Source organism: Acromyrmex echinatior, chromosome 13 (genome assembly GCF_024713525.1).
Source record: "Acromyrmex echinatior isolate Ae372 chromosome 13, ASM2471352v2, whole genome shotgun sequence".
Taxonomy (NCBI): Eukaryota; Metazoa; Arthropoda; class Insecta; order Hymenoptera; family Formicidae; genus Acromyrmex; species Acromyrmex echinatior.
This window is the reverse complement of record NC_141864.1, coordinates 4,412,389-4,434,960: the sequence shown is the minus strand read 5'-3', so window position 1 is coordinate 4,434,960 and position 22,572 is coordinate 4,412,389. Positions and strand designations below refer to the sequence as shown.

General features: G+C 31.3%; 1 protein-coding gene across 1 annotated transcript in view; it reads right to left on the bottom strand.

The window, feature by feature from the left end:
• The window catches only part of dpr1 (defective proboscis extension response 1), a 395,482-nt gene that overhangs the window by 36,389 nt on the left and 336,521 nt on the right, over nucleotides 1–22,572 (bottom strand). Inside the window, exons 4-5 of the mRNA XM_087412790.1 lie at nucleotides 20,040–20,259; nucleotides 9,951–10,048 (exon numbers count right to left, since the gene is read on the bottom strand). Coding sequence (XP_087268916.1) covers nucleotides 9,951–10,048; nucleotides 20,040–20,259 — 318 coding nt within the window. The remainder of the gene's footprint in view (nucleotides 1–9,950; nucleotides 10,049–20,039; nucleotides 20,260–22,572) is intronic.

The following is a 22,572-nucleotide window of genomic DNA, read 5'->3' as shown; positions in this document are numbered from 1 at the left end:
ACACGTTATCCGTTTAGGCCATTGAAAAACTTCGATAGTCACAGTGAGTCTTTTTCCACAACGCATAACCATGGAAGCGCAACGACAAAGGCAACGATAGTTGGATAAAATCGGAACATGGCAAACTGAATCGGCGACTATGTCATTTGGCTGGCTGCATAGGTATTCGCATTTTGCGAAATACGTCCTCTTAAGAGAAAGCAACGGAGAAGACGGTCGAAGTTTGAATATAAAGGACACTATGCCGCGCTATACAACTTTTATCTATTTTCATTTCATTATACGCGTAATATCTTTTATATACCTTTAGAGATCTCATTTTAAAATTCGTTAACGCCTTGCTCCGTTTCGTTGCGGTCCATATACCTAACACACGCTGCCATTATCCTGCGATTATCCTGCGCGATCTCGCGCACGTTTCTACGGTTAATCCTTGTGGAGCGACGTGAGCAACGCCGCGCTTTTTATATCTCGCAGTAAGCCGACTCGTCTACGCAGTATACGATTAATCTGCTTTAAAGTAGAAAGATAAATCAAGAAGGCGAGATAAATGGATGTCGCTAACCGAGAGAAGGTAATAAAAATTACGCGAGAGAAAAGCGGCCCGGCGTGAAGGAAAGGCTGAAATGCGCGCAGATTCGCGGGCGACTCTGGCGAACTCTCGATTAAAACTTTTTCCGCGGGGAACAACGCTGAATAAATACACCACTCCTGGCATATATTTACCTCGACAGGATAGTCGCCGGATATATGCGGTCGATGCAGTTCAAAATAATTAAAATAATTCGTTTTTCCATTGAAGGTGATTTTTCTCTCGAGTTTCAATTCTCACTTCCGCTGCCGGCGACTTCCTTCCCTCCGTTGTACTTTCATTAAACGCGTCATTATAATAATAGCTGCAATTTCCGTTCGTAATGGCTGAGAATCTCGTGTCCCTTGAAAATAGAAATTTCATGGATTGGCATACGGGCTGTCAGAATGAAGCTATCGGACCTTGAATGAGTTCACGTAGATTGAAAATGGGTGTGAGGGAAGGGTTATAATACTATTGAATGGAGTGGGAAATAATTACTGCGCTTAAGGCACGGCTATTACATCGTTGCGTCGCATAATAACTGCACTTTCAATTTCGAAAATTAATTTCCCAGTTAGAACATATTCCTCTCTGTTTCGATTTTGTCGAATAGAGAAAAGATTTCTAATACGCTTTTTATAGAGCTCTTTCAAAAAAAATACTATAACAGAGATAAATGGTAATTACAATAATAATAATAATAATAATATTATAATAATTATAATAATTATCAAACTCTCTGTTTGGACGTAGATTTACCAGTACAGATTTCCATAAATTAACTTTCTGTTGAAAAACAATATTTTCCGAATGTATATGTTAAAAAATAAGTATACGATTATTGAGATATGGATATAACAAAAAAAAAACAACAAATATTTTCTATTGTTAATTATATTCGCTTTTGAGAGCCGCAGGCACAGCGAATGTTCATTACGCAATCTAATTATAATTGCAACCTGGTTGCGATCTCGTTAACAAAAGTGGGCAAATGTTAAACAACCGGGGAAAGAAATAGTGTAAAAGTAATATTTGCCGGAAGATCACTATGAATCATCAACCACAACAGCTTTCTCACAAAATCTCGTTAGCCGTGAGGTCTGATCTCCGTGCGTTCTGTGGTGTTAACTCTCGCATTTACATATGCGGTGCAGGAAGCGTGGCGGAAGAAAGACGTCCAGCGAAACGGACGTGCAGTAAATTACGACGAAATCTAAAACGAGAAGGCCATGATAAATTAATTAACCGAAGAAATTAGTGAATATTTTCTCGTACTTTCAAAATCCAAATCTGTGGATAATCACTAATTGAATGTCATCCTTAGCATTGAATAATTAGTGAAATTCAAAGAAAAAAAAAAGATTCAGTGTCGTATAATTAAAATACCGATATTTGCATGTCAGTTATAATATATATTAAATTTATACATTAAAAGTTGGCTATGTTAAAGATTTCACGTTTCATTGATTTTTTAAATAGTTGACTTTTTAGTTTAACTATGAATTCACTGATTACTAGTGGCATACTTGAGAGTGATATCAGTAAGTATTCACTGATCCAGATTTATATATTATCAAGCTGTTTGACGAATCTCTCATTTAATTGTAATATTTTTAAAAAATTAAGATTTTCAAAAAATTAGCTTAATTAAGAAAAATATCTCAATTAAACGTGAATATCTATTTATAAACTCAAAATTGCAAGTTACTGTTGTAATAATTACTTAACTGTAGCAACATTTTCAAGTTTTGAAATTTATATTTCTTATAAAATTATTAAGAAATTGACCCTTAAATATTACAGAAACGAGACATTAGGTGATGTATAGCTATATTCAATCTAAATCAAACTGATTGTTCATAATTTTTATAAAAATGAATACATTGTAATTTGTTTTTCAATCAAAAAACTCAAACATTAAAAACATAACTATACAAAAAAAAAATATATTTTTATTAATAAAAAAATTATAAACGATTTAAAAAGCATTGAAATAGTATTAAAAAGAGAAAGCCATGCTATTTCGAAAAGATGTTTAATATTTTTTTGTACGATAATCGGTCGAATGTCATAACTGTTTTATTTTATATGAAAATAACTGCATGTATGTTAAAACATTCTTTAAAATTATTAATTTAAAGATTTCTAACGTAATAAATACCGTATAAAATTTTGGACAGAAAAGACATCTTTTTATTTTTATATTAGTAGTCATTTCGAGAATTTTATTAATCTTCCAACAATTACCTTGAAATTTTGCACACGCGGCAATCGCGGGGACATTGCGAGAATGCGCTTCATGCATTAATATAGCCTAATTGTCCGAACGTGCGAATAGCTGGAAACGATTGTGCCAATGACTTTGTACAATAGTGTTAATACATGTATGAACACCGCAATTCGCACATATTGCAAACTATCTGGCGTCACCGCACAACTTTGACAATCGTTTGTGGCCTGGACTTCAGTTTATCGAGTATATAATACGCGACAGATTGTACTGTCGCTCGGACATCACAGCAGATCCAAATGCAAATCCACAACGCGTCAGCACGTATAAAGCCGATTCACTAAACCACACATTAGCAGGCTCCGCGAGCATGAAATTATCACATTCCTTTTAATCCATAAAATATTCTACTAAAGCTTCTTATTAAATTAAAGCTAAATAATCAATTTAATTAATTATTAATTTTATTGTGGATATGTAAGACTCCTTAAACTAAAGATAAATAAGCAATTCTTTTTGCTGTTAATAAAAATATGAGTGGATATTATGCGATATAACTTTTTGTATTCTAACTTTTCATCAATATAAACAAATTTAATTTTATAAAAAAATTTTATGAACAAACAAAGTTGAAGTATTATAGTCTTAAATTCTGTTTCTAAACCTTAAATATTTTTCTTCACTTTTTGTTAAAACTTTATCGTAAAAAGTTGTGAAAGAGAAAATATCGATGATCTATGATAAAAATTTAAATCATTTTGTATATTTTTCTGCGATCATAATTATTATGTAAAAAATATACTTTCGAAAAGATTCAAATTTTCTTTTTTTGCACTTCGATGAAACTCATGAATGGCATTAATTCAATTTATCTGTTCGGTAATGTAAGAATTAAAGCTCCAATTACAAAAGGCATTACTATTCAAGGTGCGGTTGTGCTCTGTGGGATTGTATTATGGTGAGATGGGATTCGTAGTGGCATTTGTTACACGAAGCACAGGCGAATTGTGGAAAACCTATTATGGCCTCGATCCGATGGTGTACATACTTGGTGGTTGCGAACCAAGAGTTCTCAAACTGCAGCAGGGAGTGCAATAGCACTTACAATTACAAATACAGTGGAGTCATTTACGTATTATGTGATTTTAATAGACTATAATGCTCCCTCATTCTCTCTTGTGTTACGTAAATTATTCCAATTGGAACATCTACAGAGGAAAATAAACTGTCTTCTTCTTAGCTCAAATTACACACAACTTTACACTCTTAATTGACTAGGAAATATAAATATAGACACAGACAAGGAACGCAGATATAGACAAAGAACACTGAAAATATAGAAATTTTTTTTCTATCACAACATTGTATTCACCTCATTTCTTTCCTTAATTTAATTTATAATTTTCTAAATTTATCAGAAATTTAAAATTAAATAAATAAGATTTTCTTCTTTTAATATACTTTTCTTTTTTCGCATTTCTAGCACTTCCATGTTATGTATTTTCAATTAATGTTAATGAACGCAATTAATCAGCTATTGTTTTCTAATTTCAAAGCACTCAATTGTTACACGATACTTACAATAAGTTCGCTGACCAGAGAACAACCAAGAATATCCGAGAGTACGCGAGTCCATATAATCTAAATTAATTCAAATTTACGGGAGTTAATGCGGTGGTTACGGTTTACCCAATGTTGCACCCGAAATTCGATTTAATTATATTCATGTATTCCCGTAAGAAATTCGCGTGCATTGCAATCGTTTTACTGAAGACTCAGATTATTTTAGTGAGTTTTATCATTTATTTGTTACTTGTTACGAATAATGTCACAATTAAATACACAAATCATTTTGTTGCCAACGAGCGCAAGAAAGAAGAATTCAACTTAGTGATAAACGCATATTTAATTTCTTTAGAGCATGTAATATAATCAGGTCGAGTTTTCGTTCTTGTTAATAAACTACCGGTAAGTATAGAATGTTTTTTAAAAAGCCCACAAATCATATAGCGTTGTTCCTGAGCAAAAACTGACATGAATCTAACTTGTGAATCGTTTTGCAATAACTACAATAATTTAACAATAATAATAACAGTAATAACTTTTTTAACGACCCAGTTCGCGTCGCTTCTGCGAATTATTAAGACTTAGCTACATCGATGAGAGCACAAATTGGATCAATGGTGCATTAATTCTTCATCTTCCTGCGAATTAAATTTATTTGCATTTTCTATCTGCGCGTGTATCGTGAAAATTCTATGCATTTAGTGTAGCCAAAGCGATCAATAATGAAATCATACGAAAGGAAACGAACAATGCATTAGAAATCCCTTCGATAGCTTGGCATTCAAATGTACTCATCGATAAATCAATAGCGATCCTCAATTGACGATCGTGCAAGAGTGCAACTTTTTTGCGCAAGTAGATAACAGACACAGTAAAAATTTACCGATTCACTGATCTGTCGACATATCAAGTAATGAAAGAATTTTGTGCTATAAAACGTGAACCGCTTTAATCGGTTCTGTGTAAAGTAATTAACTTTTTGCACTGATAAAAATTATCAACTATGTCAAAAGTTGATTGAGTGCGATTCCATTGGGAATGGATATTGTTATCTGTCATATGCGTAAAAAAATTTAATTTTTCTTGTGTACAACATGAAAAGTGCAAATTACATAACACAGATATAACAGTACGATAATATTATAAAATTCGATGTATCATATTTCCTTAAAATTGTGGAGAATAAAGGATTTTATCTAAATGTTTAAAAAAAATAGACCTTTTATTAGAGAAACAAATCTATTAAACTCTTTAAATATAGTAAATAATATATGGACATAGGGGGAATAAGGAGGAGGAACTTCCCCATCCCTAAATTTTAGCAAGCAACATAAGTGATAAAAAACGTTTTTAGGACGTTATGTGTGTACGAAAGTTTGCTGAAGATTTTCGAAAACTGACTACAATATAAATATTATATATTAATAAGTTTTATATTAAAGATAAATTTTTATCTCTGATTAAAATTCTAGGAACAGCTCATTATCACTCATAAATACGCATATCGCAGCGATAGAAATAAAATTAGAATTTAAACGAGACGATAGTGACCGCGACATCGTCAAGAGTCAATCATGTTGGATGGAGGAAAAATCGCTGCTGCGATAATAATAACCGCGTGCGATTTTCCGCTCATTCCGCATGTCTGCCGCATCTAATTACTTGACGTATGCGCGAACTGTCAGCGAACTCCGCGCGTTTGCATTCAGAGCGCACCTTATAACCGTTCGAACAAATTCACGAATTATTCAGCACAGCATAGCTCTCTCATTCGTCAATTTCCATGTAATTGACAAATGAGAGCATTTCATGCTGATTTCCTTGAACATCAGTTGGAGCTTTTACGCAAAATCATTAAACGCGCACACATTTGTGTTTTGCGCAAATCTATGCGGTGTAATGAATAATGGAGGAAGGAAAGTAATTTTCGGTAACAAAACGATACGAAACTTTGTATTTTATCAAATTACAATCGCAAACATTCTAAATAAAGGGAAGAGTGATTGTCTTTTATCTTTTCCATGACAACGACAGCTTTTATGACTGCAAATTAAAGATTTCCATTATAACATTCAACGTAGATAAATAAGCGTTTGAATAAGCGTTCGATTTTGCGATAAGTAAAATGCACTGCATAAAACATAAACAATCATGTTATATGTAAAAACAAATGTTAAAGTTTGATATTTATATATTGGTAAAGATCGATGATGCCAAAAAAAAAAAAACTGTCACTTGTATGATCTTGCTATCCTGTGTCAGAAAATGTGTGCTGAAATTCTAATTCTAAGTTCCACTTGCAGCTACAATAAAAAAGAATAATGTAATTTCATTATAATTTATTCAGCACGAATCATTGAACATCATCACATAAAACATTTAATACGCGATAAAAGTCGCGCAATAAAAATTGTTATCCTATGAAGATGCAAATACGAGAGTTTTAATGAACGCATTTAATTCCTTTCCAATTGTAGGCAAGTAAAATGTAAAAATGGGTATTATTTTCTTTCTAATGCTGGAGTGTCCAAATTATCGATATTACAGTCGTATAAAAATCTCCAAATAGACTGAACAGAATGAAAAATCCTTTTTACAGGATTAAAGTAGACACAAAGTTAGGAGAAGACATAATGGGCTTTATAGTAATCGAAAAAAGTTAAAAAATTACTTAATTTTTTTTCGATTTTAGTATAAAGTCCACTGCACCACCTTCTAATTTTACGTCTACTTTAATCCTATAAAAGAATTTTTTATTCCGTGTAGTTATTCAGAGATTTTTATACTACTGTAATGTCAATAACTTGATCACTCCAGCATTTCCTTAAACAGTTACATTCTCGTCAAATGCAAATGTGTATCTAAGAATATCATGCAGAATGGCTGGAAAATTGCTTGCATGATATATTATATCATATAAATTGATCGCAATCAAAAATTTATAAAGATATACCATGTAACAAAAAATTTCACATATGTGTATGTTTTTATTTATCTCACAATAAGTAAGCAATATAAATGTCTTATTTCTTAACGGAACGAGTTTTAAAATCTCTTTCTTTGATGGCTTTTGTATAAAATATTGTTTTTCGAGAAAAAACTGACTGAAAACTATTGAAACGAAGAATGATCATTGTATAATAGTTGGATTACACAAACAAGTTGCAAACAGATTTAATCAAATACGCTTAGGCAGTAAAACGGTTTATTATATCTCCGACATTGCGAATTACACACAACAAAGACGTTTTCACATTAATTACGCTCGTATTAATGTAAAACACGCGCGTTGCATTGTTTTGTTCATTCTGGAATGCGCTCGTTGAAATACGCTCGTTAAATTCAGTGATGCCGTAAATTTTCAATTGCTATGCATAACCGCGCGATACATTCGAGAAACAGAACGTATCAAAAATTATAGAATAACATCTCTATAATATCGTTGTTATAAGATTGTTCCAAATTGAGAGAAATAATATAAATAAATCTGATTTAGAAAACTACAAATAATATAATATTATCAATAATATAAACACTATTATTTAAACTACACAATTTATAAAAAAAACTGTAAGAATTTTTTTCGCATTTGTAGAATTCGTATTTAATTGATTTTGACAAATAAGCCATAAATACATAAATTATGAATTTTTATTCCTTTAATTATTTAAACAAATCAGTTCTTGTCTTCATTATTAATAAAATGTAATAATTAGTTTCTGACAAATAAGAGGATGTCTCTTTAAAAGATCTATGTCAGTATCGACGACTTTTCTCTACTACAATTAGCACAAGATTATTTTCGCGATAGTTATTTAACATCATCCGCTTTAAGTGCTGGTGAAGTGGTATTTCACGTAGCATCGAAATTTCGCCGCGGCAGAGAATCTCATTCCTTTTCGGATTTACAATAAGAGGCACAAAATAATCAGATTGGGGTGGCTTGTTATAGAAAAATATCTGTTACGCATACTGTACGTGCTTTGGGTGCAACTTGGGAACGGTATCCTTCGGGAATTTGGCTGAATGAAGAGATCACTGCTGAAAAGGTGGGTGGACGTCGAATAGGTCGAACCTCAGTGAGGAATTGAATTACGTTTCGTTAGAGCCGGCATAATAAAAGGAAGATAATAGCCGGCGGTAAAATGGTACATCAAGCTGATATCAGGGATGATCTGCCTGCAAATTACAGGCGTATCATCCCAGTTTCTCATTCGTCTATTTCTATTTCATATTTCATGTTGATCAATTCGACAAGAGTATTCTACAAAAAGATAATTTTTCTTCATGGTTATTTTTTATTGAGTTTTATTTTGTACTCCTCTTCCCCTTATATAACAAAATTAATAAAGTTTCGAAATAAATAAAAAATATGAAAAAATTACGAAATGGCATTAATGAATAAAATATAAATGGTTTTATCATTTTGCATTGAAATGAGAAGCGACTAATCGTGATAATTTAAACTGAAATAACGTTATTTAATTATATAATTTGTATAAATCTTGAAATAATAATAATAATAATATAAATGAATTAATTATAAAAGTAGAAAGTTATTGAAAAATAGAGTAGCATGATAAAAATATTTTTTATTCGTAACTTAATTGATTGCGATTTTTGTCAATTACGAGGCAGTTAACGAGGGTCGAGGATGGTCGAGCTTTTCTCACAATCGACTGTAATTCGAGTTCGATCGCCTATGAGACCACTAGAGAACCCGCCTTTTAAACGGCCTGCACGTTCTGCCTTTCATCTTCTTTCTTCGCTAGATATTACGGTTTTTTGTAGACCCAACCAGAAAACGCGATGCTGTCGGCGATATCAGACTATTTTTACGTCGCCAGATGATCATAAGGCGAACGGAAAAGCACTTGCGAAAAACAACAGTTATGCGAGCAATAAATCGACAATGTGCTTCGTGTGTGTGATTTACACACAGTTCATTAAATTGCCCATTTTGTTCAGAGAAAGTAAACAAAATTTTCGATTTATCCACATATTTGTAATTAAAAAATTATCACACATATGTGCGATAAATATTTGTTACAATAATTAAGATTCATATTACATTGCAATCAAAACAGAGCAGAGTAAACATTTTATTTTGTAAACTTTTTAGTTTTCTACTTCCCTTTTATTCTATTTCTCCAGCTTTTATTCAATGCGAAGATATAAAAGCAGAATAGAAATAAAAAGAAAATAAAATTTGCCTTTGTGCGTGTGTACGCAAGTCCATAAAATAGAACACAATCAATTACTGACATCAAAATTGATCGATGAGAGAAAACAACGGCGACTTAAATTTAATTTACTTAAGCAATCGAGAATTGAAATTTATTACGAACGATTCGGCCAGAAGTAGTACCGCTTTAATTTTAATTTCCTGTACGCACGCGTGCGAGAAGATTAAATCAGTAAGTCAGTAAAGGATACATCATGCGTGAAAGGGTTAATGCACTGGGATAAATAAAGGTCGGGTGTATTACAGCAACCCTAGGATAGTGGGATAAGTGATCGACGCATGTATACGGATTATCTTGTCGTGTGGATCAGTTATGGTATTTCTGATGGACTTACCATTGATCACGTGTACGTTGACACTTGCTCCCTCCGCCACGGTAGGAACGCAACTGTAGTTTCCGGAGTCAACGAGCTTCGCATGCGTGATCCTCAATCTGCCGCACAAAAGGTAATACAGTTTATCGCTACGTTGTACGTGGAACGCGAAAATTACAAAATGCATATCTGATTTATGTAACTGTCGTTTATATTAAATCGGTCATGATAAATGCAATATAGAGTAAAACCACTAGTTGTGGATTATTCCTTAAAAAAAATTCATTTTTTTTATCTAGAACAATATCAAATAATTAACAAAATATTTAATAGTCATGATTGATCATAAAGATTACATTATGGATGATTGTATTCCATTTCATTGACGTTTTATATGTTTTAATTTGAATTAAACAAAGTAATGACAATTATCCACAATTAGACCTCATGTATTAATCGCGGATCAATTCATCAAATGCTTTATCTTTTTTGGTGACGTTACTTCATCCCGTAATTAATATAATAAAAATAATTTGCGCATGCATATCGTAATATCTACAGGGTCTCACTACCGAATTTTATCTTAAGAACGTATTCTTGAGGTAATTTTGAGACGAAAATTCTAATACAAAAATGTCGAGGCTACAATTTTTGAATTATAATTGGTTAAAGATAGTGTGTAATTCGAAAACTATTATAGCCTCGATATTTTCATATTAGAAATAATCGTATTAGAATTTTCGTTTTAGAATGTTCAAAAGAATCCAGAAATAATAATAGAGGCTCTAAAAGTAAAATGGTTTTTTACTTATAAGCATTTAAAGTTAGCTTATAATTCAAAAAATTATTGTAATCGACAGTTTTGTATTAGAAAGACAGTTTTTGTCTCAAAATTATCTTAAGAATATGTCTTTAAGAGGAAATTCAGTAGTTGTGAGACATCCTGTATAACGAAATTATAATTGATGATCCATATCTAATTCTAGAGTCTAATTGTGGAGAATAATGCAATTTTAACATATTCAAGTTTATTTAAAATTAGTGACAATTAAAAATCAATGAGAATTTACAAACATTGATGAAAATTAAACGTTTAGCAATAAAAAATAGTTAAATTACGAATAGTATATCTTTTGCATATACACATGTACATTTTATATTCTATTTTGATACTTAAAACAAATAAATCTTTTCGGGATAGCATTTGTAAGACTTGACAAGTGTTTTTATAATAAATTTATAATAAATTTACACAATAAAACTATCGGTATAACATAGTGATTAAGCAACACTCCGGACATATTTAATCTCAACTAAACATAACATTAATTTTTTTCAATGAAATCTTATGCTTTACTTCCTACTATAAAAGGCATAAGGCAATTCTTATGATATTACACTTTGAATGAATTTTTAAAAATACATACGTTAGTTAATTTCGCAAATTTAATCAGTTAATGACATCAATAAAATGTGTGCCACTGTTTTTAATAAATTAAATTCAATTAACATTTAAAAGTGATAAAATAAATGCTAAAAAATTTTGTGATATGTACCATTTAATGAGAAATATTAAAATTATTTAAATATAAAAAGTGATACGGAATTTATGCCTGATTTTTTCCACATCTAATGGTTTTACCCTAAATGTAAAATTAAAAAATTTCTCTAAAGACTGCGCTGTTTTTACAGTACAAAAAATGCCGCTTTTGAAGAAAACAACATTTAGTGTCAGAGACACTAAAGAAATATTACGAAGCCTTATCGTTTTTACACACACTATATATGAATGAATTTGCATTTTATTGTATTAATAATGAATGTTGAGCATTTAAGTAACTAGGTGAAGATTTTTTATTTCATTTTTCTTTTACTAAACAGTTTGTCTGCGCATATCGGCTTCATTAAAAATGTGACTTAAATTAAAATTAGAGAGTATTAATTTTAACCAAAAAGGACAAGATACGACGAAAGAAGTGACGTATACGAAGCCAGAAAATTACTACTTGGTCGTTAGGGATGCCATGTATGGAACTAGTTCTTTGAAGCTTACTTTGTGAAGGATTTTCTTTCGTCTCGCTTCGTATGCTATCAAAGAAAAGTCATTTTCCAAGAGATAAAAATATATAAAATTTTCTAGAAAATAACAAATATAGAATACAAACATAAAATTGACTGCAAATATAAACATTTTCATATATAAATTCGATAAATATGTATCATTCCGCCATTTTTAATAGCGGAATGATATATATTTATATAAAATGATATACATTTAATAGAATTAAATGTATTTCTAGAAAAATTTAATGTGCATATTTATAATATAAAACTATCACACTTTCTTCATTTCATAGTCTACTGTATCATGAAATCTCTCTCTCTCTCATTTCACGTTAATATAGAATATTTAAAAGCATTTATAAAATTTTCATCAAGATCGTAATCGTTGTGTATATGTCCTACATAATTGTTTTGATGTCACGTACATTAACGGCATATAGTTTCAGAGTAATATAAAGTACAGGATCGTATAAAATAACTAATAACACAACTAACAATAAACTAGCGTTAATTTAGTAATAATTATCCACGACATTAATAGCGGTAGCGATCCAATTACCTGTTCTCTCTGCACAGTGCATCATACATATATTTTTGCCAAAGGTATCTCTGATATGCATGACGTAAATTTCATAACTTGCACGATCTTCAAATACGATTTAGAGATATTTTTATATTATTAATAAACTGCGCAATATAAAATAAAAATAATATTAGACATTTTTAGTATGCAATAAATGTACTAAATTTGTACATCAAAAACATATTGATTATACATGATTACTAAACAATAATTGATAAACAAAATAATAAAAAGATAAGAATTCTAATTACTTATTTAGCTGAAATTTTGTAAAATAAAAATAAAAATACTATATTTGCAAAATTGATTATATAAATAATGATCCTTAAATAATAATTATTTATCTTTAAAATGTCACATTACGAAAATAACAGTATAATAGAAGAAAGTCGCCGATACTGATATAGATCTTTTAAAGCGACATTCCCTTATTTTTCAGAAACTAATTATTGCATTTTATTAATACAAATAAAATCCTGATCAGTTTAGTTAATTAAAGAAGTACAAACTCATAATTCGTATATTTGTGGTTTGTTTTTATACCAAATCAGCTAAAAACGAATTCTACGAATGCAAAAATAAAATTCTTATGATTTTTTTTTGCAAGTTGTGTAGTTTACAAATAACAGTGACTATATTATTGATAATATTACGTCGTTTTAAATTCTTGTAGTTTCCTAAATTAGATTTTATTTATATTATTTTTTCTCTTAGTTTTTTCCATAATACGATTTTAAATTTAAAATTGTGGTACAACGTAAATCGCCACACTTGTCTGTAAAACAGACTGTAAGCTTAACTTAATCTTTATAATGTTACTTTATAGTGACAAATATCTCTACTGGAAGCAATCGTACATATATGGAAAAACTCTTGAAAAACTATCGCATTATATATTTGCATCTTGTAGAACAGCATAAAGTAAATATGCATATAATTCAATAAAAATGTTTTATAACGAAGTAAAAAGATTCTAGAAAATCTTATATACATTCACTTGTAGGTACTTCATACAGATAATTCCTGTAAAAGAAACAGAATAGGAATACGTAGCATTACTGCCTACTATGTCAATTTTGTAGCCCATTTTGTTAGATGCTCATTTTTGCTTATCTTACGAAAAAATTAATTATTGCAAAATTGCATGCAGTATTATAAAAACTGCTTATATTATCTCATAGAAGACACTTTTCAGTTTGTACTTATAATTTTCAAGTTTTATTTTTACTTTTTGTTTAAGAAAAACAAAGTGATATGTCAGTATCGGCGTCTTTCCTCATTATAACTTTCATAAAAATAATCATATGACAAAACTTTCTATCGAAATTAAGGAGCATAATTAAACAAATATATGTGCCTCTGGTAATGAAAAAAATATAAACAATGGAAAAAGTATTGGAAAGAGAATTGGGTATCTAAAGACGTTTAAGAGTTATTAAACATATTATAGAATAATAATAATTTCTATCATCTTATCGAAAAATTTCGTAATTATAAATTTTGTATTTAATTACTTTGTCTTCAGATATAAATTTTATATCTATATATCGTAATAGTCGTCAATTTCTTTCACTAGAAGGTTTACATTGCGTTCGACCAAACTTCAATCAACTCGTTCAACGGTAATAATCGAGCAAGTTGGAGAGAACAGAGAATTTTTTTTTCATTCTTTTTCCATTTTGTTTGTTAGACTCGTTACTGTTATGTAACAAATTAGATTGATCGGACCAATAGAAATTGGAACGAGCTCGAATTCTCGTGGTGTATCGCGTGGCGGAAGGCTTTTGCGAGTGCGATGAGAACGCAATTCCTCAAATATGAATATGGAATATCGATTTGAACGCTCGATACGTAACACTTTAAAAAAGAATCTGGTAATAACTATCAAATGTTAAGTAAAATAATTCCAATCAAATATTTGATAATATAACCAAAAATAATTTTACTTTTCTAAATATTTAATACCAAACGATTGATGGTGTTGTGTTTGGCAATATCTATTAAATATTTAAAAAAGTAAAATTATTTTTGATTATATAGTATTAATCAAACATTTGGGAATTATTCAACATTTTGTAGCTATTACCAGACTCTTTTTTTCAATGTACAGAGAGAAAATTGCAGCCAAACTCGACGCGGAGACATTAATAAACTGTACGACAATTTGTATACTGCGTTGCACTAATCGTGAGAGAGATAAATACATAATTACACGCGTGAATGATAAAGTCGCGGATAAAAAGTTCAATCAACAGTCAGCTAATTTAACGGCAAACCGGCTGGAAAACCGGTCCGAATATGGCTCCAAATGATTCTATCAAGAGGGAATTCTCTCGCGATTCTTTGTTAATCGAATAAAAAACTACTCAAAAGTTTTCACATTTTTTTATCGTTTCTAGTTCAATAATTATCTTTGTTAAATTTTCAATTTAAACATACCGAGGGAAGAAAGAATTGTGGAGATTTAACTTAACGCGTCTTTCTCAATGAATGCGAGAGAAGAGGTAGATGTAAAAGTTTGAGAAAAGTTTTAATTAATATCATCAGTATACAAATTGTCGATTACAAATATTAATAATTATCATCTTTCATTAATTATTCTCATTAGTGTATTTCTAATATTCACGTGCTGTTTATAATTATCGTTTTTAGATAAGAAGCGACACGATAGTTTTGCCAGGTACATAAGATATACTAAGATAATAGGGATATCCGTTACACGATATAGAACGTCACGTGAAGAAGCGCACCGCTCCCAATAGATTATCGATTACTCATTTACTTCCCGTATTTCAGTAGTTAGCTTCATCGCGCAATGTAATGCATCGCACTCGTGGGACCAATAACCACCGCTTAAGGCTACGGTAACGCTATTCCACGTGCGGTTACCGCAATTCCGTGAACTGGATGTACCACGAAATAATTATTACAATGCCAGTATGACGACGAGCCATAACGATGGACTCGATGTAGTTCGAGTAATGAAAATGTATAGCAACGTTGGATTAAGCTCCTCGACAGAGAACCGCCATCTTCATGGTAGAAGGAAAGATAATCTCTATACAACGGAATAAAACGTTATCCGGTTACACGTTAATATTATCGAGAGCACCAATGATTTATGCGCGTGCATGGAAATTCAGGATTAAAACCAGTGCCAGGATTGAAAATCAGGTTCGTAGATTAACTCCTCGCGTTAATGTGGAATTTGAATATCTCTTTATGAATGTGAATAATGTATTTATTCTGGAAATATTCTGGGAATATTATTGTCGGATAATATAATGTTCATATAAACTCCTCATGCATTTCATTCTATTTGTAAATTTATATATTTGACACAAATTAAAAAGGAACGCGGATTTATAGAGAAGTTTTATTCATTTAAAAAAGTTTAAAAGAAGACTGCAGATATTTCTTTTTACGTTTAAACTTATTTTCGACGGAATGCCGATTACAGTAAAGTCGAACATTTCTTCAATTATACTGTGAAAAATTGTTTACATAATAAATGTTTTTCAAAACCTTATATAATTTTAAATTAAGTAATTTTATTCCTCGTATACTTTGACCTTCAAAATGAAAAAAAAATTCGTTCAGTTATGTTCCTTTTAAGTAAAAATATATGTATATTAAAAACGTATAAAAAGAAGAGCATAAAAAATCATCGCACAAGTATAATTTGTGATATTTAATTGTCATTACATTAATTAAAACATTAAACGTATTAATGATACACAAATTTGTTTAAATTAGAATCTGGAAATTCTCGTTTTCGTGATATGACAATTGGCGTTGTAACATTATTGTACGAATCTTCACATATATTATATATCACATATATTCATATATATTCACATATATTCATATACTTATCTTCATATATGAAAGAACACGTTTATATAATTACAACATATGACGGTTGAATTTAATGTCAACTATATGTAACTCTGCGTTTTAAGAATATTATGAATTTACTGAAGATGGCCAGATTGTGGCCGAAATGTTTAATGTTTTAATTAATGTAATGACAATTAAATATCACAAACTATAACTTATGCGGTGATTTTTTATGCTCTTCTTTTTAAATATATAACTACGTTCGTTTTAATTATGTATATGTATATTAATTTAAAGTAGGTATAGACCCGAATATCAGTTAAAGGAATTTTGGAGTAAATAAATTAGGATCTAATGGATGTATCTAATTTTAACAAACATATCGCGTATGAAAATGTAAATACCACCAATCATGTCACATCAACGACACTATCATTATGGGAACGTTTCGCTCGCTGTACTTTCGGACAGTTCCATCGAATTTACCGAAAGCGGACGTTTGCATGACGGAAGTCGCGGACCGACAGTTGCGCGACAATTAATTCGCTTCTTGAGTTGCGGCCCCGTAAATTTGCCCGCGCGATGTGCAACGGCATCGTCGTGACAATCGTCAATCACGTCCAAAAACGGACGCGCGACGTCGCGTGGTGGACACAACGGCGACGATGGTGACGGCGACGCAATATTCGGACCGACACAAGCGACCTGGCTGAACAGCCAGGTCGCCCGAAATGCGGGGCATGTCCGATGCGTCTTCACGGTGCGCGGGCCACGTGACAAAAGACCCTGTTGTCTCGGATCTGCCCGGGACAATTAGAATAATCAGATGTCATGTGACGCCACAGCGTCGCGATGTCCTCTCCTGGTTTCTATCAAGTAATTCCAATAGAATACTTTTATCTTGAATTCTGAGTAGAGAAATGAGACGTAGACAATAATTACACAAGTAGCTGTTTTGTCGTATTTCCAAACATTTTTTAATGTGCAGTTCATGCTTGTATTTTAAAATGCATTTTTTTGTATGTCTATATACAAAAAGAACGGTTTTGCTAAAGTATCTAAAGATTTATGCCTAAATTCCAAGCAGAATTGTAAGGATTGTAACATATTCTTGTAAGACTTGTAAGAATTTTTATGTGCTTATACTTTTATACAATATTTTTACAGCTTCTTACTAGTCATAAAATTTACAAGAAATCGTAGATATTTATGAATAATCGTCTTACGATACGTACGTATAAGAAAAAATTAGAATAGATCAGTCATAAGTTCTTACAAGTTTTACGAGAACACGTTACAGATCTTACGATTCTACTTAGAATTGACTCATTAATTACAGATACACAGATTTGAAAATTTTGTTGGCTAAATAATTAGGTATATAGATTGTTCAAACTGATTAAAATGTCCAAACTTTGTACAACATTGCTCATCATATTTGAGTTTCTTTCTTTAATTATTTTGATTTATTTTAATTATTTTCCAACAAAATTATTATTTTTAAATCTGTAACTGCGTACATTTTTTTAGATCAGCAAAATCATTCTTTTCGTATAAGTGTAAAAATCTTTTTTTACGTTCAAAAGTAGGAAAAATGTGCACAATAGGAAGATGATTTATTCTTTATGTAAAATATTTAAATCTTATTTTAAATATTAAATATTAAATTGTAAATATTACATTTTAAATGAGCGCGAGAGTGACATGGCAGACAACGTAATGGTCTATCATGTCAGATAAGTTCAGGTTCGATCCTGATAGGATAGAAAATATTTACGCTCATGTCTTCTCCTGGAAAAGGTCGGCAACTTCCCAAGAGTATCCTTGCCTACAGAAACATTGAAAAATTCACCACTTGGAACCGACATTAAAATTGCAGGTCCCACACATTTGTGGCAATTGAATAATCAGCGCGCACATCATAAGTATATAGTATAAGAGAGATGTAACACAGAGGGTTACATAAAAGGAAGAAGAAAAAGGAGAAATTTTAAATATTAAATTTCGTCGCATATCTACATTGCTATTTTATGCTAAATAATTATATGACATTAGTAATACCTATTAATGTTTTAAAAATTACAAGAAGATAGATTTACAACGGTATTGAATTAACATTCATATTATATACAGCGCATAAACGAATTGTATATTTTAATAGATGGAATAAAATTTCTGTCATCATTGTTACCAACGAATGCTTTGACGGTATACGTATCGCATATTTTTAAGGTAGTTACAGTCCCGTGAAGCCACGGGTATCTCGAAATAAATTAATTTGAGCGTGGGATCAGTTTTTCAAAGAGCCACGACGACGTGTAGGACCGGCGGGACAACCACCCCAGCACACCATTATTTCTCATTATTTCCCCTGGGCGAGGGAGGGGATAAGCGGAAGACCATTTATTTATTTTGCCGGCAGCTCGAAAAAGATATGGTTACAGCGGGTGCGATGAAATATTATACACGCGACGCTTCGATGAAAGGATTGTCGAGAAAAAAAAATGCTTTGACGAGGAACGACTGAAACCAATCGCGCTTGACGAATATTGACCGCGCCTGATGAAGCCACAAGAAAAAAAGTAGCTGAATGTGATTGATTATTACATTTTAATACTTCATGACATTTTTTCAACTGTTCGTTGGTCGAGCTTATTTTAACGCGGAGTAAGCGTGTTATCGCGTTGCGAGTCCTTGGCTGAACAATTTTACAAAATTGCGACGTGCATATCGTTCAGGGCGTAACATCCGCCTGGTCGCATTGTAGAATCCTGCTTTTAAAACGCACCAGTGATGCTGTGACAAAAATTGAAATATTTAAACTGCGTTAAAATATGACGGCCGCAAATATATGGCGCGCGTGATCTTTATTTTTTATTTATTCGATGTATCCGTCTGACTGGAGCTGGTGTAAAAAATTAAATAGCACTTCGTATAACAATATCACACGGGTGCGCACGTTTATGAGAGTTTCCTCTGTGCGGAAGTGATGACACTGAAATGTGCGACAAGCATGACGAGCTTTTTTTCTATTTTGTTCATAGCGTGCAAACAAGTTACGAGTTAACTAAGTTTTTGATATTTAAAATAGAAATAATTGTATACGCTGTCGCAAGAGAGATACACAATCGTATACGAGGTTTACTTATGAAACGATTGATTATATCGACAAATTTTTGTCCGCTTTTTTTTCTGCAGCATATATTTTTTCTATGCGAAGCGAAATTTTATTATATACACTCTAAATTTCTTGCAGTGAAATCTCACTCTCCAAGAGAGTGAAAATGCAATCACCCTTTAAAGAAAGTGAAAATATTTCACTTCTTGGAAAAAAATCTTCACACTTTTTAGATTAAAATCTCACTTTTTTTGGAGTGAGATTTCACTTTTTTGAAGTAAAAATTCACTTTAAAAAGAGTGAATTTTTATTTCAAAAAACTATCTCTTTTTCAAGAAGTGAAATATTTTCACTTTTTTTTCAAGAGTGCATTTTCATTCTCTTGGAGTAAGATTTCAATGTAAGAAATTTAGAATACAATTATTATTAAAAATGAAAGTTTTAAATCAAGTTAAGTATAATAATTCTTTAGAAAATAAATGGCTTATAAATCATTCATTCTTACTTCGACGTGAGGGCGTCACTCCATTCCGTCTCGACGGTTATACGAGGTTCTGTTTCGATGTCGTTTTCTGATCGCGTTGATGTCACCACCGCCTGACTTCCTCGATACCAAGCTACCGTTCCCAAATCGTGGGGACCTTGCGACATGACACACGTCAACGTCAAAAGACTTCCGGTCTTCACGTAGATATCAGCCTGGCCGAGTATTCTGGCTCGCGCTTCTGCAACAGAAAGCAATTTCGAGTTCAACAATGACATCGTTCCAAGACATAGTTCCAAGAGTATCATGTAACTTAAATATCGATTAAAGATTCGCTCGAGAAGATTCGAATCTAAACGAAGTTTAAGAACATCTTTGCATGTATCTGTGTATGCGCTTGATAAAACATCGCCACACCTGCTTCTCTTCGGGAAAAATACGCGATTGTCCATCACGAGAGATTTTGTGATCATGAAGTGTAAATGTAATTTTACAGGATATGGCGAGACACAAACACAGCGTACACATAAAACAGCAGCGTGCGGGAAAAATAAATCAGCGAGAGACAGTTTTAATCATCGTTCGTTTACGCGAGTTTACAGTCGAGTGTTGCGTCGAACTGCTCGATAAAGCTATATCACGATGTAATAAAAAGTATGTGATTAAGTTGAAAAAAATTGATAACGAACCACAGATACGGCGGTATTGCTGGTGCAACGGTGTTACCGATTAAAAGCATTGATAATTGATAAAACACGACAAATTATTTACAAGCGATTTTATAATAGTTGCATTAAAAGGATATTTTTTTTATTACATATTAGAAATATTCATAAGAATACAATGTACATTCCGTATATTTATAATCGCAAAATAAATAGTAGTTATTTTTTTGTGAGCAAGTTTTAATAACTTGGCAGTACCTTAGCAGTATTTTCGTAGTTTCCTGTGATATTTTAGCATCGTAAAATTGCATATTATTTAATTCTTTACATAATTGAAAAATTTGTGTTAAATTTAACACATTTCATGTGTCTCAAGCGGTCCATTTTGTGTTACTTTTTAATACAAAAACAAAATGAAAATGTCAGAAAATAATATAAATATCATGTAAAGAAATTAATATAAAAATATGACACTGACACAATTTGTAGCAAATTGTGGAAGCATATTTTTTTTCAGTAAAATTAATATTTATGGTATATTAAATCAACATGTATTTTATTCATTTATCTCAGAATTTATGTTCCAAATTTTATTTTTATGTCATTTAGTCACTTGGCTAAATTATATTATTTTGACGTTAAGAAATATTGCATACCAATTTAACACAAAATTTTAACAAAGACTTGATCGGTTTTGACACAAATATAAAATGTTTTTTTGCTGTGTATCTTTATATTTATTATAAATTATACATTTTTTAATTCATAATAAATTACTTTAATAGTAAATATCGATTTGCGATCGCATCGATGCATCATCTGCATAAAGAGACGCTCTAAAAAACGTCGACGGTGCACCTCGATGATGTTCGATCGATAAGTCACACAGCACACCTTTCATCCGGAGAATTCTCCTCGTCACGGTTAGCCGTTCGGATTTTATATCACATTGCGATGACCGGGCGCATTCTTGCGGAGCTGTCATTCCGAGTCATAGAACCATGTCTCGATTCTATCGCAAGAGGTAAAATGGATGTGTCGAATTTGAAAAAGATGCGTAGCTTGGCCTTGCAAAGCGAAAGGGACATTCGAAGGCAAACCATCATCTACATGACCAACTTTCGTATCAACGTCACAATACTATCTCTGAAACGTTGATATCAAGCAAGCGATCGACACACATAATTTTGTATGGTTAATAAATTATAAATATAGTCAGTACGCCACAATTAATCACGCAATATAATATTTAATCAAACGCAATATAATATTTACATAATCGGTTTATCATAATTCAATAAGCCTTGATTTGTGTCCGTAATATTTATATGGAAACAAATTTTTATTATAAATACTTTTTCATCAAATATTTTACTAAAGTAAATTTTATTAAATTTTCATAAAAAATTTCGTTACTTAAAGAAACAATTATGTGATTGTCAATTTGATGTATGTGAGGAAAATTTGTCAACTGTCGAAAATTTCTACAAATGTTCATCAAGGAAGTTTTTGTAATTTCGTTCTATTTCTGTTGCTACATTAGATATCATTGGTGCCATATCATGCGAGTTGACGGCGTCGTTGATGTTTCGAATATGCTGTCAAGATTAGAAAAGATAGATCCTCATTTTTTTTTCTCTTCTTATTTAATTATAATCCAATTTTATATTTTTAAAATGGAACTGCAGATAAAGATAAATATTTTATCGTATTATCCTTGTATTTAATTTAGGCTAATATACTAAGAATTTGGTTAGCATTTTTTAAAATTAAAAAATACTTATTTGAACAGCACGTTAAATAATGATTAAATAAATTGAAAACAGATCTTCACGAATGAAGCTTATATCTTAATAAGAAACTACATTTCACATTCTATGTATCGTATG